The sequence below is a fragment of the Callithrix jacchus genome, chromosome 6, assembly GCF_049354715.1.
Source record: "Callithrix jacchus isolate 240 chromosome 6, calJac240_pri, whole genome shotgun sequence".
Taxonomy (NCBI): domain Eukaryota; kingdom Metazoa; phylum Chordata; class Mammalia; order Primates; family Cebidae; genus Callithrix; species Callithrix jacchus.
In genome coordinates, this window is record NC_133507.1 from 64,221,465 (window position 1) to 64,233,943 (window position 12,479).

At 36.2% G+C, this 12,479-nt stretch overlaps 1 protein-coding gene across 13 annotated transcripts in view; it reads right to left on the reverse strand.

The window, feature by feature from the left end:
* Positions 1 to 5,182: 5,182 nt before the first annotated feature.
* Positions 5,183 to 12,479, reverse strand: part of SCN2A (sodium voltage-gated channel alpha subunit 2) — a 167,631-nt gene continuing 160,334 nt past the window's right edge. For all 13 annotated transcript variants that reach the window (XM_054258316.2, XM_054258317.2, XM_078327467.1 and 10 more), the window contains 2 exons: positions 10,515 to 10,785; positions 5,183 to 8,859 (listed from right to left, as the gene is read on the reverse strand). In XM_054258316.2, coding sequence (XP_054114291.1) covers positions 7,664 to 8,859; positions 10,515 to 10,785 — 1,467 coding nt within the window. In that variant the 3' untranslated portion in view covers positions 5,183 to 7,663. The remainder of the gene's footprint in view (positions 8,860 to 10,514; positions 10,786 to 12,479) is intronic.

Here is a 12,479-nt window from a genome sequence, read left to right on the forward strand (position 1 = left end):
CCAAAATAAAGCCATTTTCAGAAAAAGAAAATCAGAGTCATTTTCCTGCTAACAGATCTGACAGAATTCCTAAGGGATATACTTCAAGAAAGAAATAGAACACAAAATAAAAAAGTTGACAGAAGAAATAACTTTGAGGGAAATAAATTACTAGTAATTAGTATGTAAGTCTATATGAGCACTACCTACAAATTCATGTAATAATACTGTTTAATTTGTTTTATCTCAAATTAAGGTGGAGTTAAGATACTAGACAAAAATAATTTATGAGAGGAGAGCAATGATAGGCAGTCAGTCTAGGAAAATTCACCTTTCCAGATCAGAGTACAAATATTGATAATAGCTCACCTTAATTAAGAATGCATGTTAAAATTTAAGAGTAATCACTTATAAAAAAGAAAGAAAAAAGAAGACAGGAAGGAAAGAAGGGAGGGATGGAGAAAGGGAGATGATGTATAACTTTCCATCAGAGAAGACAGAAAGAAAAATAGGAAACACAAAGCAAAAGAGGACAAGAAGGAAGAGAAGAACAAAGGAAAAGCCTCCAAAAGTAGAAAGCACGAAATAAAGTGACAGAAATAAAATGTAATATATCTGTAAATATAAAACAAAGTAAGTTGATTAAAATAGGCTGTTAGCAGAAAGTGTCACATTTGATGGCTTAAAAATCTAATTATATTCTTTACTTAATAAAATATGTATGCAATACCAAGCGATAACAACCCCATTTAAAGAATTGGGAAAATGAGTTAGCTGTAAAATACTAGCAAAAATGGACAGCGTAGCCTTATTGTTACCAGATTCAGCAGGTACAGATATATCATATATCACTGCTCCTTCTACTGCTCAGAAGTAATCACTCCTCTTTGCCACAGAATCAATTCCGAACTCTAGCATGGCTTTCCAGTTTCTTCACCTCTGGTTTAGCCTTTCTTTCAATAGTTATACTCCTCTTTGATGTCTTAGCTGCTATTGCAAAGCTGATATATAGTAGACACTCAAATATGTATTTAGTTCACTTGAAAGAGAAAACCATTATTCCTGGATCCATGGAATTATTGTAACATTTACTTGTATAATGTCTGTTTCACTTTTTTCACAGGTTATCTTTTCTTTAAAAAATAAAATGAGAGGGGCAGGTGCAATGGCTTACTCCTGTAATTCCAACACATTGGAAAGCTGAGGCAGGAGGACTGCTTGAGTCCAGGAATTTGAGACCAACCTAAGCAACATGGGGAAACTCTGTTTCTACAAAAAAATACAAAACAATCAGCTGGATATGGGGGCAAATGCCTGCAGTTCCAGATACTCAGGAGGCTAAGGTGGGAGGATCACTTGAGTCCAGGAGGTCAAGGCTGCAGTGAGGCATGATCGCACCAGTGTTCTCCACCCTGGGTAACAGAGCAAGACCCTGTCTCAAAAATAAATAAATAAAAATAAATAAGAGAAGAAACATGTTTATATTTCAGATATAACATATTGACAACTAAGCAACATTTCTTTCCTTCACATCTTTTTTCTTCCTCCTTCCCTCACCAGTGCTGCAGGTACCCACAGCAGACTTTTTTCAGAATTATAGTTTATGAAGTATTCTATTTCTTACACTCCCCTCCTTTCTCCTACTTTCTCCTATCGTTCCCTCCTCCCCTCCTTTCTCCTCTTTCTTTACTTCCCCTCACCTCTCTTCTCTCCTCCTTTCTCTTTGTAAATAGGTCTGTATTATACAGAGTGCAGGAAAACAAGAATTGTGTGAGATGCCTCAAGAATGGAAAAGTTGAGAATGAGAATCTTTCCTGTCTAGATTTGTGAGTTGATAATGACAAATTGGGTGTATGCTTTATGACCGGCCACCATGAGCTGCTTTCTTTTGGTACAGATTAAAGGTTCTCATGAAACAGGGCAGAGAGGATTCACTGGAGGGAGCTATTTTATAAATAAATGTATACTGTTTCCTAGACCACGCCCATATTCATTACACCCAGTATAGACTAAGGTGCCATAGGGTGCGTGTGTGTGTGCATGTTACCTGAACACAATCTCCCTAAACTATTCTAATAGAATTCCCTTTCTACCAACTACAGTTCCAAAAAACAACCTCTATTATAGTTAGATCAATGTCAATTCCTGAATCTGCAAGATAAATACTCCAAAAGCCATCCTCTTAGGAACTTCATTCTGTACATGATGAGTTATGTAATGAAGGACAGATTGCATTTCCAGAAAATATGTTTGTCCTATTGGGCAAGAAGACCCAAATTTGCTGGTTCGCAGTCCTTAGTATGAATTAGCATCAGTGATGAGCCTTCAAAAATTAAGGTTAACTCTCACCCAGAGATATGAGTTCAATTGGTCTTGGCTCATGTACTAGCTTTTTTTTTTTTTTTTTTTAATGCTCCTCAGATAATTGTAATCTGCATTAAGAATTGAGAGATATTGAGAACGATCCAAGATGGCCGATCGCTAACATCCCGGGATTGCAGCTCTCAGGGAAGGCGCGGAGAACTAGAGGACGCCACACTTTCAGACAAAGTCTGGTCACTCACGGAGCAGAAGATCCCCCAGTGGTGGAAACACACTAGTCGGCAGCGCGACTCTCGTGGTCGTCGCAGCGGTTCCGCTGGCACCTCGACGCGGCAGCGCTCAGCCCAGAGTAAACGGGACTGGTTCCCCTTCTGACCGAGGTTTGGAGATCGGGGAAGGCAGAGTCGCCTACTACGGAAACAAGAAGGAAGCCCGACAGGAGAATCCTGGGCAGAAAAGCACCATCAGTTTTAACGCCGCTGCTCTGGCCCTGGGAACTAACAACCTGGACGTCCACTCAAGAGACCTAATCTGAAAGCTGGTAATTTCAAAGATGACAGGAGGATAAATTTACAATGACGGGAAGAAACCAGCGTAAAAAAGCTGAGAATACTCAAAGTCAGAACGCCTCTCCCTCTAAAGATGATCACAGTTCCACATCAACAATGGAACAAGGCTTGATGGAGAATGAGCGCCTCCTGATGACAGAATCACTCTTCAAGGAATGGATAATAACAAACTTCGGTGAGTTAAAAGAACATGTTGTAGCCCAATTTAAAGAAACTAGGAACTTTGAAAAAAGGTTTGATGAAATCCTATTGAGAATAGACAACTTAGAGAGGAGTATGAGTGAATTAATGGAACTGAAGAATACAATACAGGAACTCCGAGAAGTATGCACAGGTTTAAACACTCAAATTGTTCAAGCAGAAGAAGGGATATCAGAGGTCAAAGTCCAACTTAATGAAATAAAACGTGAAGAAAAGATTAGAGAAAAAAGGATAAAAAGGAATGAGCAAAGTTTCCAAGAAATGTGGGACTATGTGAAAAGACCAAATTTACATTTGATAGGTGTACCTGAATGCGACGGAGAGAATGAATCCAAGCTGGAAAATACCCTTCAGGATATTATTCAGGAAAATTTTCCTAAACTAGCAAAGCAGGTCAACATTCAACCCCAGGTAATACAGAGAACACCACAAAGATATTCCTCAAGAAGAGCAACCCCAAGGCACATAATCGTTAGATTCACCAGGGTTGAAATGAAGGAGAGGATACTAAGGGCAGCCAGAGAGAAAGGTCAGATTACCCACAAAAGCAAGTCTATCAGACTTACCGCAGATCTCTCGGCAGAAACTCTACAGGCTAGAAGAGAGTGGGGGCCAATATTCAACATCCTCAAAGAACAGAACCTTCGGCCCAGAATTTCATATCCAGCCAAACTAAGCTTCACAACTGAAGGAAAAATAAAATCTTTTATGAACAAGCAAGAACTCAGAGATTTTATTACCACCAGGCCTGCTTTACAAGAGCTTCTGAAAGAGGCATTACACACAGAAAGGAACAACCAGTATTAGCCTTACTAAAAATATACCAAAAAGTAAAGAGCACCAACATAAAGAAGAATTTACACCAACAAATGGATAAAACAGTCAGTCAACATCAAATGGCAGTAACCCTAAATTTAAATTGACTAAATTCCCAATCAAAAGACACAGCCAAAACCCAACGGCATGTTACATCCAGACCTGTTTCACATGCAAGGATACACAAAGACTCAAAACAAAGGGATGGAGAAAGATTTACCAACCAAATGGAGAGCAAAAATAAATAATAAATAAATAAAAAGCAGGAGTTGCAATTCTTGTATCAGATAAAATAGATTTTAAAGCAACAAAGATATAGTGGTAAAAGGATCAATGCAACAACAAGAGCTAACGATCCTAACACCCAGATAGGAGACTTAGATTCAATGAGACAGAAAATTAATAAGGATATCAAGGACTCGAACTCAGATCCAGAACAAGTAAACTTAATAAATATTTATAGAGCTCTCCACTTCAAATACACAAAATATACATTCTTGTCAATACCACATCACACCTACCCATTAGTTTAAATGAAACATTGATTGGCCATTATTAATATCCAATTTTTTTCAAAATAAAGCAATATTTCCATTTATTCTCCCTCTTTCTCTTCCTCTTTCTTCCTCTCCTTTACTTATTTTTTTTTCTTTCCTTCTCTCAAAAAAAAAAAAAAAGAAATCAACTTGTAAACCTCTAGATCCAGGTCGGCAATGTCTCTTTCATTGCTTGATTTCCTTTCTTCCCTTCCCTCCCTCCCTCCCTCCCCGCTTCCTCCCTTCCTTCCTTCCTTCATCCCTTCTTCCTTCCTTCATCCCTTCCTTCCTCCCTACTGTCCTTCTTCCCTTCCTTCCTGCCTTCCTCCCCCCCCCCAAAAAAAAAAAAAAACAATTGAGAGATATTTCCCAAACTGTTTGTAATTAAATGAGAAACCCAAATCTGTGCCATTTGGGAATTTTGTTTCTATATTATGAAAAGTTGCAGTCTAAGCTTCCTTATATTTTTGTAAAGAAATTTGTAGAATACAGAAATACTATGTGCATTTTACAGAATGACAGCAAATTTTAGAGATGTAAGTCTAAGCAGTTTATAGGCTGTAATAAACAAGACATTTGGTGAAGAGAAAAGAAACAAGGAGAATATGCTGAATGAAAAATACTCAGAGCCCAAGGAAAGGATAGAAGGATATAAAGAAAAGTAGATCAGGAATACATAGGGAAGAAATTGAAATGGAAAAGTGAGGGGGGAAAAGCACAATAGGTAGACAGGAAGGAGAAAAGATGCACAACTTAAAATGTTAGTCAATTTTTTTATTAATTTTTGTAACTTTCCACTATGCTAGCTGATGCCATATCTAGGTTTTTGACCAATATTAAAGTAGCTATCCAATACACTCTTCTTCACTAATTTCCATTCCATGAAAAAATTTAAAGATGAATTATCATAATTAATGTGTGTTCTTTACATTTGTTTTTCATAGATTATTTTTACATGATAGAAAGTTTACCTTTAAATGGCATTTCAAAGATAGAAACAAAGACAACAATTAAGTACAAAAACAAAAGCAAAACCTTTATTCTTTTGGCTTGATTGTAATGTGGTTTACCGTTCTTTATGGTAATAGCATTTTCCTGCATGCATTTCACCAACACACTACAAGTCAATAGCTTTAGTATAAAGAATCTACATTTATTGTTGCTTGTGAAACACAAAGTATTTTGCAGTAACTGGTAATATAACTTCACTACCCAGTTTTGTGGGAGGGAAAAAAACGCTGGGTTCCCATATTATATCTGATACAGTTCTAGTGCCATATGGGTCAATAAGATCTATCTGTGTAAACAAACATTGGAAAAGACTGATGATTACTGAATAAAAAGACTAGGTGGAAACACTGGATTCAAGCAATGCCAAGAATATCAGCTGATTTTTTTTCTTTAAGCCTCTTTCAATGATAAGGCATTACTATTGAAAGCAAATAAACATTGAACTCAGTTTGAGATTTGTTTCACATTGAAATGTGTGCAAGTTTACAGTACTAATAAAAAAGCAGAAACCTACACTGCATCCTAGTCCTTGCTTCTTATTTTGTGAAGTGCTTCAATTTAAAAGTGCTAGGAACAGAAACTAACAATAGTGACTGTGACATCCACCTGAAGATACTTTTAATTTCTTGTTTTATGTACAAAAGGCTGAAAAATAAAATAAAATGAACTTTTTACAGTATTTATATTTTCTTAGAAAACTCTAACCATATATTTTAAACAGATTTAAGCAGCTTGCAGAGTATGTATACAGTCGGGCTTTTCATCATGGAGTGTTCAATTAAGGTTGGAAGAACAAAAAGCAAGAAGCTCTTCCTTGTTTGCTGCAACCTATTGCTTAGTGACATGAAGAATGAGGTCTTGGTAGAACAATTTGCTTCACTTTACCACTGACATATGGCTTCCCATATTAGACTTCTGAACAGTGGAAGGAATAAGATACAGCAGCATAGGCAAGATAAACATGCAGCAGTGACAGCTTCAAACTATAATGGAACCAATCACATCATATTACCTGTTGAAAGCTTGCAAACTATACTTATTGTGGTACATATTTGATGCAATAAGTAGTGTGCTTAAATCATCAGTTTTGTTTGCTCAAACATGCACCACTGGGTAAAATTACTATTTACAAAGCAGACTTTTATTTTTTAAATTGACATATACTATGCCAATCTTACCAAGAGCAGAAGATGGCTAAACAATACTGCAAGATAAAGCAGAATCAACTTTATAAAGTGGTGGTGGGGATGTTTTTTTGGTCAATTCAGGTTTCTTAGAAAGGACTGATAGGATATTTTTATTTTATGCCAAAGGACACTTATCAAAAATGTTATAGTCATGCTGCTGGGACTGTGAATGACAATGTAATGGTATGTGTATATCTCTGCGTGTGCATGTGTGTGTATACATATATATGTATATACACGCACATATACATATATACATATATACATGTACATTTAATGGGTTATGTAAAAATAAAACAACTCTAATGCTTGTGAGTCTATGGAACATTTACAGGCACATTAAAATTCTTCTGGATGAGACACCTTAAAAATATGAATAGCTATTTAAGCACCTCAAAAATCTAAAAACATCCTGAAACAAGAAGTAAACTCTTTCCTTTTGTGATGTGATTTTTTTTTATGTGTGAATGAGAATTGCAGCATGCCTCCATTTAAAATATATCCAGTTATACAATACAATAGAGAAATGTAGAATTCCACCCCTTTAATCCCTCTCCCCAAACACAAACCCATGTACAAAAATAGTCACATAGAATAGTAAACAACTTGTGAATTAAAAAGAAAAGTGATAAATTCACAGCACACATTTTGTAAAAATATGGCAGGTGTGGCAGTTAAAACATAAACAGTGGTGACAATTACTATTATCAAGTGTCACATGTTGAATTTACATAAAAATTTAACTTCCCTCCCCCCTTTAAATGGGTTCCTATGGTCTGAGTAGCCATTATGCCTCTGCTCTTCAGCAGTGTCAGCTGGTTGTGAAAATAGAAACCTCCTGTGGATACTGTTTCTCCAGTTTATTGAGTTCCAGTTTGCTGACCAGAGGTCTCTGTCTTGTTATAGGCACTGACCTTAAGTATACTTTTGTAAAAACAGTCAGTTTGGCATAGACGTCCTGTGGGAGTTCTGTTGACACAAATACATCACCATCACAGGCTGTAAACAATTGATCACAAAATGGAATATTCTTTGTTTCTTTTTACTTTTTACTTTCCCTGATATCTTTCCCTTTGTCTTCCTTTTCTGATTTGTCTTTTTCAAATTTTTCTTTTTCCGGTTTGGTTACACTATCATACGAGGGTGGAGAAGTGGTGGAAGGCGTCATATCGGTTTTCTCCGGAGTTGAATTTTCATTCAGTTTATCAATGAGTGTATCTTCTTTAATAGGTGTTCCATCACATTCTTTTCCTTTGTCTTTCTTGTATATACTTGATACCTTTTTAACTTTTTGCTTCAGGAGGTAGCGTCTATAAGCCCTCTGTATAATAATAGCAGACACCTCCTCTTGTTTGCGTTTCAACGTGGTTGTAATGGGCTCATAAGAGACTTTGGAGGGGTTTGATGCCATGAATCGCTCTTCCATCTGTATTCGAAGGGCATCCATCTCTCCACTCTCACCCAGAACACGCTTTGTAAAAGCAAATAAGATGTCAAGACAGTGGATCCGGTCACCACTGACCATGGGCAGATCCATGGCAATAAGCTGGACTTTGTTGGGTTTTGCTATGAGAAGAGGAGGATCCAGGGCATCTGCAAAATCAGAGAGCTTGGCGAACTCTATAAACTGGGTTGCATCGGGATCAAACTTCTCCCAAACCTCGTAGAACATCTCAAAGTCATCCTCACTCAGGGGCTCTGCACTTTCTTCAGTAGCAACACTGAAGTTCTCCAGGATGACTGCGATATACATGTTCACCACAACCAGGAAGGATATGATGATGTAACTGACAAAAAAGAAAATCCCAACAGATGGGTTCCCACAGTCTCCCTTAACAGAGCTTCCAGGGTGATCTTTTTCAGGGTCACAGTCTGGAGGTCCACTATTAAGAATAGGGGCTAGCAATCCATCCCAGCCAGCAGACGTTGTAATTTGGAACAGGCAGATCATGCTGTTGCCAAAGGTCTCAAAGTTGAACATGTCATCGATTCCAACTTCCCTCTTAACATAGGCAAAGTTGGACATCCCAAAGATGGCGTAGATGAACATGACCAGGAAGAGCAGGAGGCCGATGTTAAACAACGCGGGAAGGGACATCATCAAAGCAAAGAGCAGCGTGCGGATCCCCTTTGCTCCTTTGATCAGACGTAGGATTCGGCCAATCCGGGCAAGACGGATCACTCGGAACAGGGTAGGGGACACAAAGTACTTTTCTATTAGTTCAGCTAGAAACATTCCTGTAGAAAATCAACAAATAACAAAAATAGTGTTATACTTAATAGCAGCAAATGAAAGTTTACATAATTATATTAGTTTTACAAAATGTGAACAGGACATTTAGGTACATGTATACAGAAAGATAATCTGCAATATTTGTTTAGCAAAATGAAACTGTATGTTTGGTGTTATAACACTGACACATTTATATTAAATGAAGAAAGTAAGGGCCATTTTTCCTAGTTCACGAAAAGCATCTATCAAAAATATGACTCAACCCCTGAAGGTCTAAAGACATCATGAACCATATAGCAGTCAAGTACAGACATGGATTTATGTATCCAAAATGCAAGTTCTAGTATTTGCATAATAATTAAAGACATATGATTTTGGATCAGAAATATGAGAGTTCTTATCTTTCTGAGACGGTTGTGATCCTATTTTATTTGGGAGTAGGCAGTGTGATGTACAGAAGAAAACATACTCTATGGAGACAGACACTCGGGATTGAATCCTGGCCTTTCCTTTAATCATCAATAAATGGTGATAATATCCACTTTTTCTTGTTGTTAATCTGAACATTTACTGAGTCTTTTCTTCATGCTAGGCACAGTGCTAAGTGCATACATATACATAATCTGTTTTAATCCTCACAACAACATTTTACAGAAAAATTCCTTGCAAAACCAATGATTGAAGAGCTGAGGTAACTTTCTTAGGTCATAGAGCAGGTAATAGTGTAAATAAAGAAGCTCCAGATCAGATCTCAAATCTTACCGCTTAATGCTATCTCATCGCATTTATGTGAGAATCAAATGCAATGGAAGATTGTTACAATGTTCTATTCTACTAAAGAAAGTAGTTTAAATAGAGTGCTACACAATTTTTCCCTCCATGTGAATGTTCTCTTTCCCCAAATAGGCAGAAACCTACTCTTAAATCTTATATTTACTTCCATCACCTCATTTAGTATCTTATACATAAACATTTAATATATAAATATATTTTTTTCCAATAAGCCTTTTGTACTCCTAACACTTAATGTATGTAACCTAACATTAATGAATCATTGCTGGTAACAAATCTGTTTTAGATTTTCAAAGAAAATGTTTGCTTCCAAAAAGAAATATGGCAAACCACAGAAAACTGTCTGCACCCAAAGATAACATGAAACTTTTATGCATTATTATATATGTAACTGCATATATATACTATTCCAGTTATTTAAGAGGTCACAGTTATGCATTATCTGACTAATTCAAATGATTTATGTATATATGTGTGTGGGTTGATCGTTTATTCAAGGTGGTAACTGTCAATACCACAGCAGTATGATCAGGCAAAAGAATATTCTGTTGAAATTGGAGTTATCATCTTTGGAGATGAGAATGAGATTAGATAAAAATATTAAATGAGAGTGGTTAAAATATGAAATGTAAATTCCTTTTATTTCATTCATCATTTCATGCACAGCATGCAATTAGAGAAATGGCAAACTAAAAAAGATGGACTATTAGATTTTTATTTGGAAGTGTGGAATGAACAAGTGGACTATTAGATTTTTATTTGGAAGTGTGGAATGAACAAGAAAAATTAGTGAAAAACACCTCTAAACTTTTCAAACACACATATTTACTACTATATTCCTTAATTGAATAAAAGCACCTTTTCTTACCTACAATGGAGAGAATGACCACCACAAAATCAAAAATATTCCATCCAATAGTGAAATAGTAGTAACGAAGAGAGATCAGTTTCAGCACACACTCTCCAGTGAACAGAACAATGAACACCAGATTAATCCAGTACAGAATGTTTGTCATTTCTTGACTCTGGTCGTCGGTTTCCACCATCATGGTGACCATGTTAAGGCAGATGAGGATCATGATGCTGATATCAAAGACTTGTTTGGTTACAAAATCAAAGACCATTCCTTGGAATTTGTTCTGGAATAAATGATATGTAAAAGTCCCCTTAGAAACTTAAAAAAATTCGTAATTCAATTCATCTGATTTTAATAAAACAACATAAAAATGTAGCTTTTATAAAAAACATACCTTTAATCCTCACAACAACATTTTACAGAAAAATTCTATGCAAAACCAGTGATTAGACAGCTGTGGTAACTTGCCTTAGGTCACAAAGCAGGTAAGTAGTGTAAAAGGGAAGCTCCAGGTCAGATCTCAAATTTTATCTTTTAATGCTACCTCGTAGCACTTACGTGAGGCTCAAATGCAAGGGAACATTGTTACAATGCTCTATTCTACTAAATAAAGTCGTATATTTTATTTTTATTTTATACTTGGAAGAAAATTGTGTAGGTTATACATCTAACTCTATTCAAGTGTATTTGTTTTATTTATACTAACAATGATACTAGGTTTTATAAACTCACCTATTATGTTCTTGGTGAACAGAACACCATCATGTTATGAGAGAAAGTAAATATTTGTCATATAATAATTTTTTCCCATATGTTAGAGGATATTAATTTTACTTTAAATAACAAATAAATAAATACTTCTCTAGGTTTTTCTCTCTCTTTTTAAATTTTTGGTCTGGTCCCTGACTTTATATTCTCTCACTAAAGTTATAGCACTGTAAATTTCATTTTAAAGTTCAGCTAAAATATTTTTTAAATTATAATTCAAGAAAAAAACATCAGTGGAAAAATTGGTGAAATCTACATTCTGTATTTTATTTAATGGTATTATACCAAGGTTAATTTCTTAGTTGAGATAAACTGATCTATGGTTGCGTAAAAAGTTAAAATAAGAAGACACTGTGTGTAGATTCATTATTTATTATGGGTAACTCTTCTGTAAGAATAAAATTGTCTTTGAAAAAGTCACAGTGGAAATATTCAACCTTGCTCTGGTCTATTTGGACCTAATTTCCAAGTACTAACTGACCTATGTCTTGCTTATGAAATTAAGTCCCCAACTTGTAAACTGGTTCAGATTGCTGGTTTCTGTTTTGTTCCATTTTGCACGTGTCTGCTTTGTTTCTCAGGTAGTTAGGGCTCTCGTCTTCACTTACATCTGTTGGGCTGCCTTTCTCTACCTTCTCAATTAGAATGACTACTACTCTGCTACCTATACACTTAATGGCTTGCTTCCCCAGAACCTGACACGTTTACTGGCCTGGATTCTACATCCTAGTGTTCTGTCCTCTCTCTATAGGGAGGCTTCCATTACTTCCATTTGCGATTTTTGGACATCAAACCCTACTTGTTCTATTTTGTTTTGGTCTTTTCTCTGAGTGCATATTTGGCCTGTTGGACTAGATTTTTATTACTACAGCTGGGGCTGTCCTTTCAAGGCCTCCTTCAACCTAATAAATGTGCCTAGTTTTAGTTCAAACCCTTCCTTATTAATTCTCAACTTACTGTAGTTTACCTTTCCTAGTCTGGCATGTCCCTCTTATTCCCACCCTCTGATATTTCCTACCTACCACTCTTAGTAGCTCATGCAGGTTCTACTGTATCATCTTACATAGCTGATCTGTCTACTACTCTGTCTAAAACAGACATCCCCCACCCTTTCTCTCTGTCATGAATTCTAACTCAGTTTTGAGACTTAAGCACTTAGCGCTCTCAGAAAACTGATTTCTTTCACTGCTTATAAAATTTGTGGTGTTG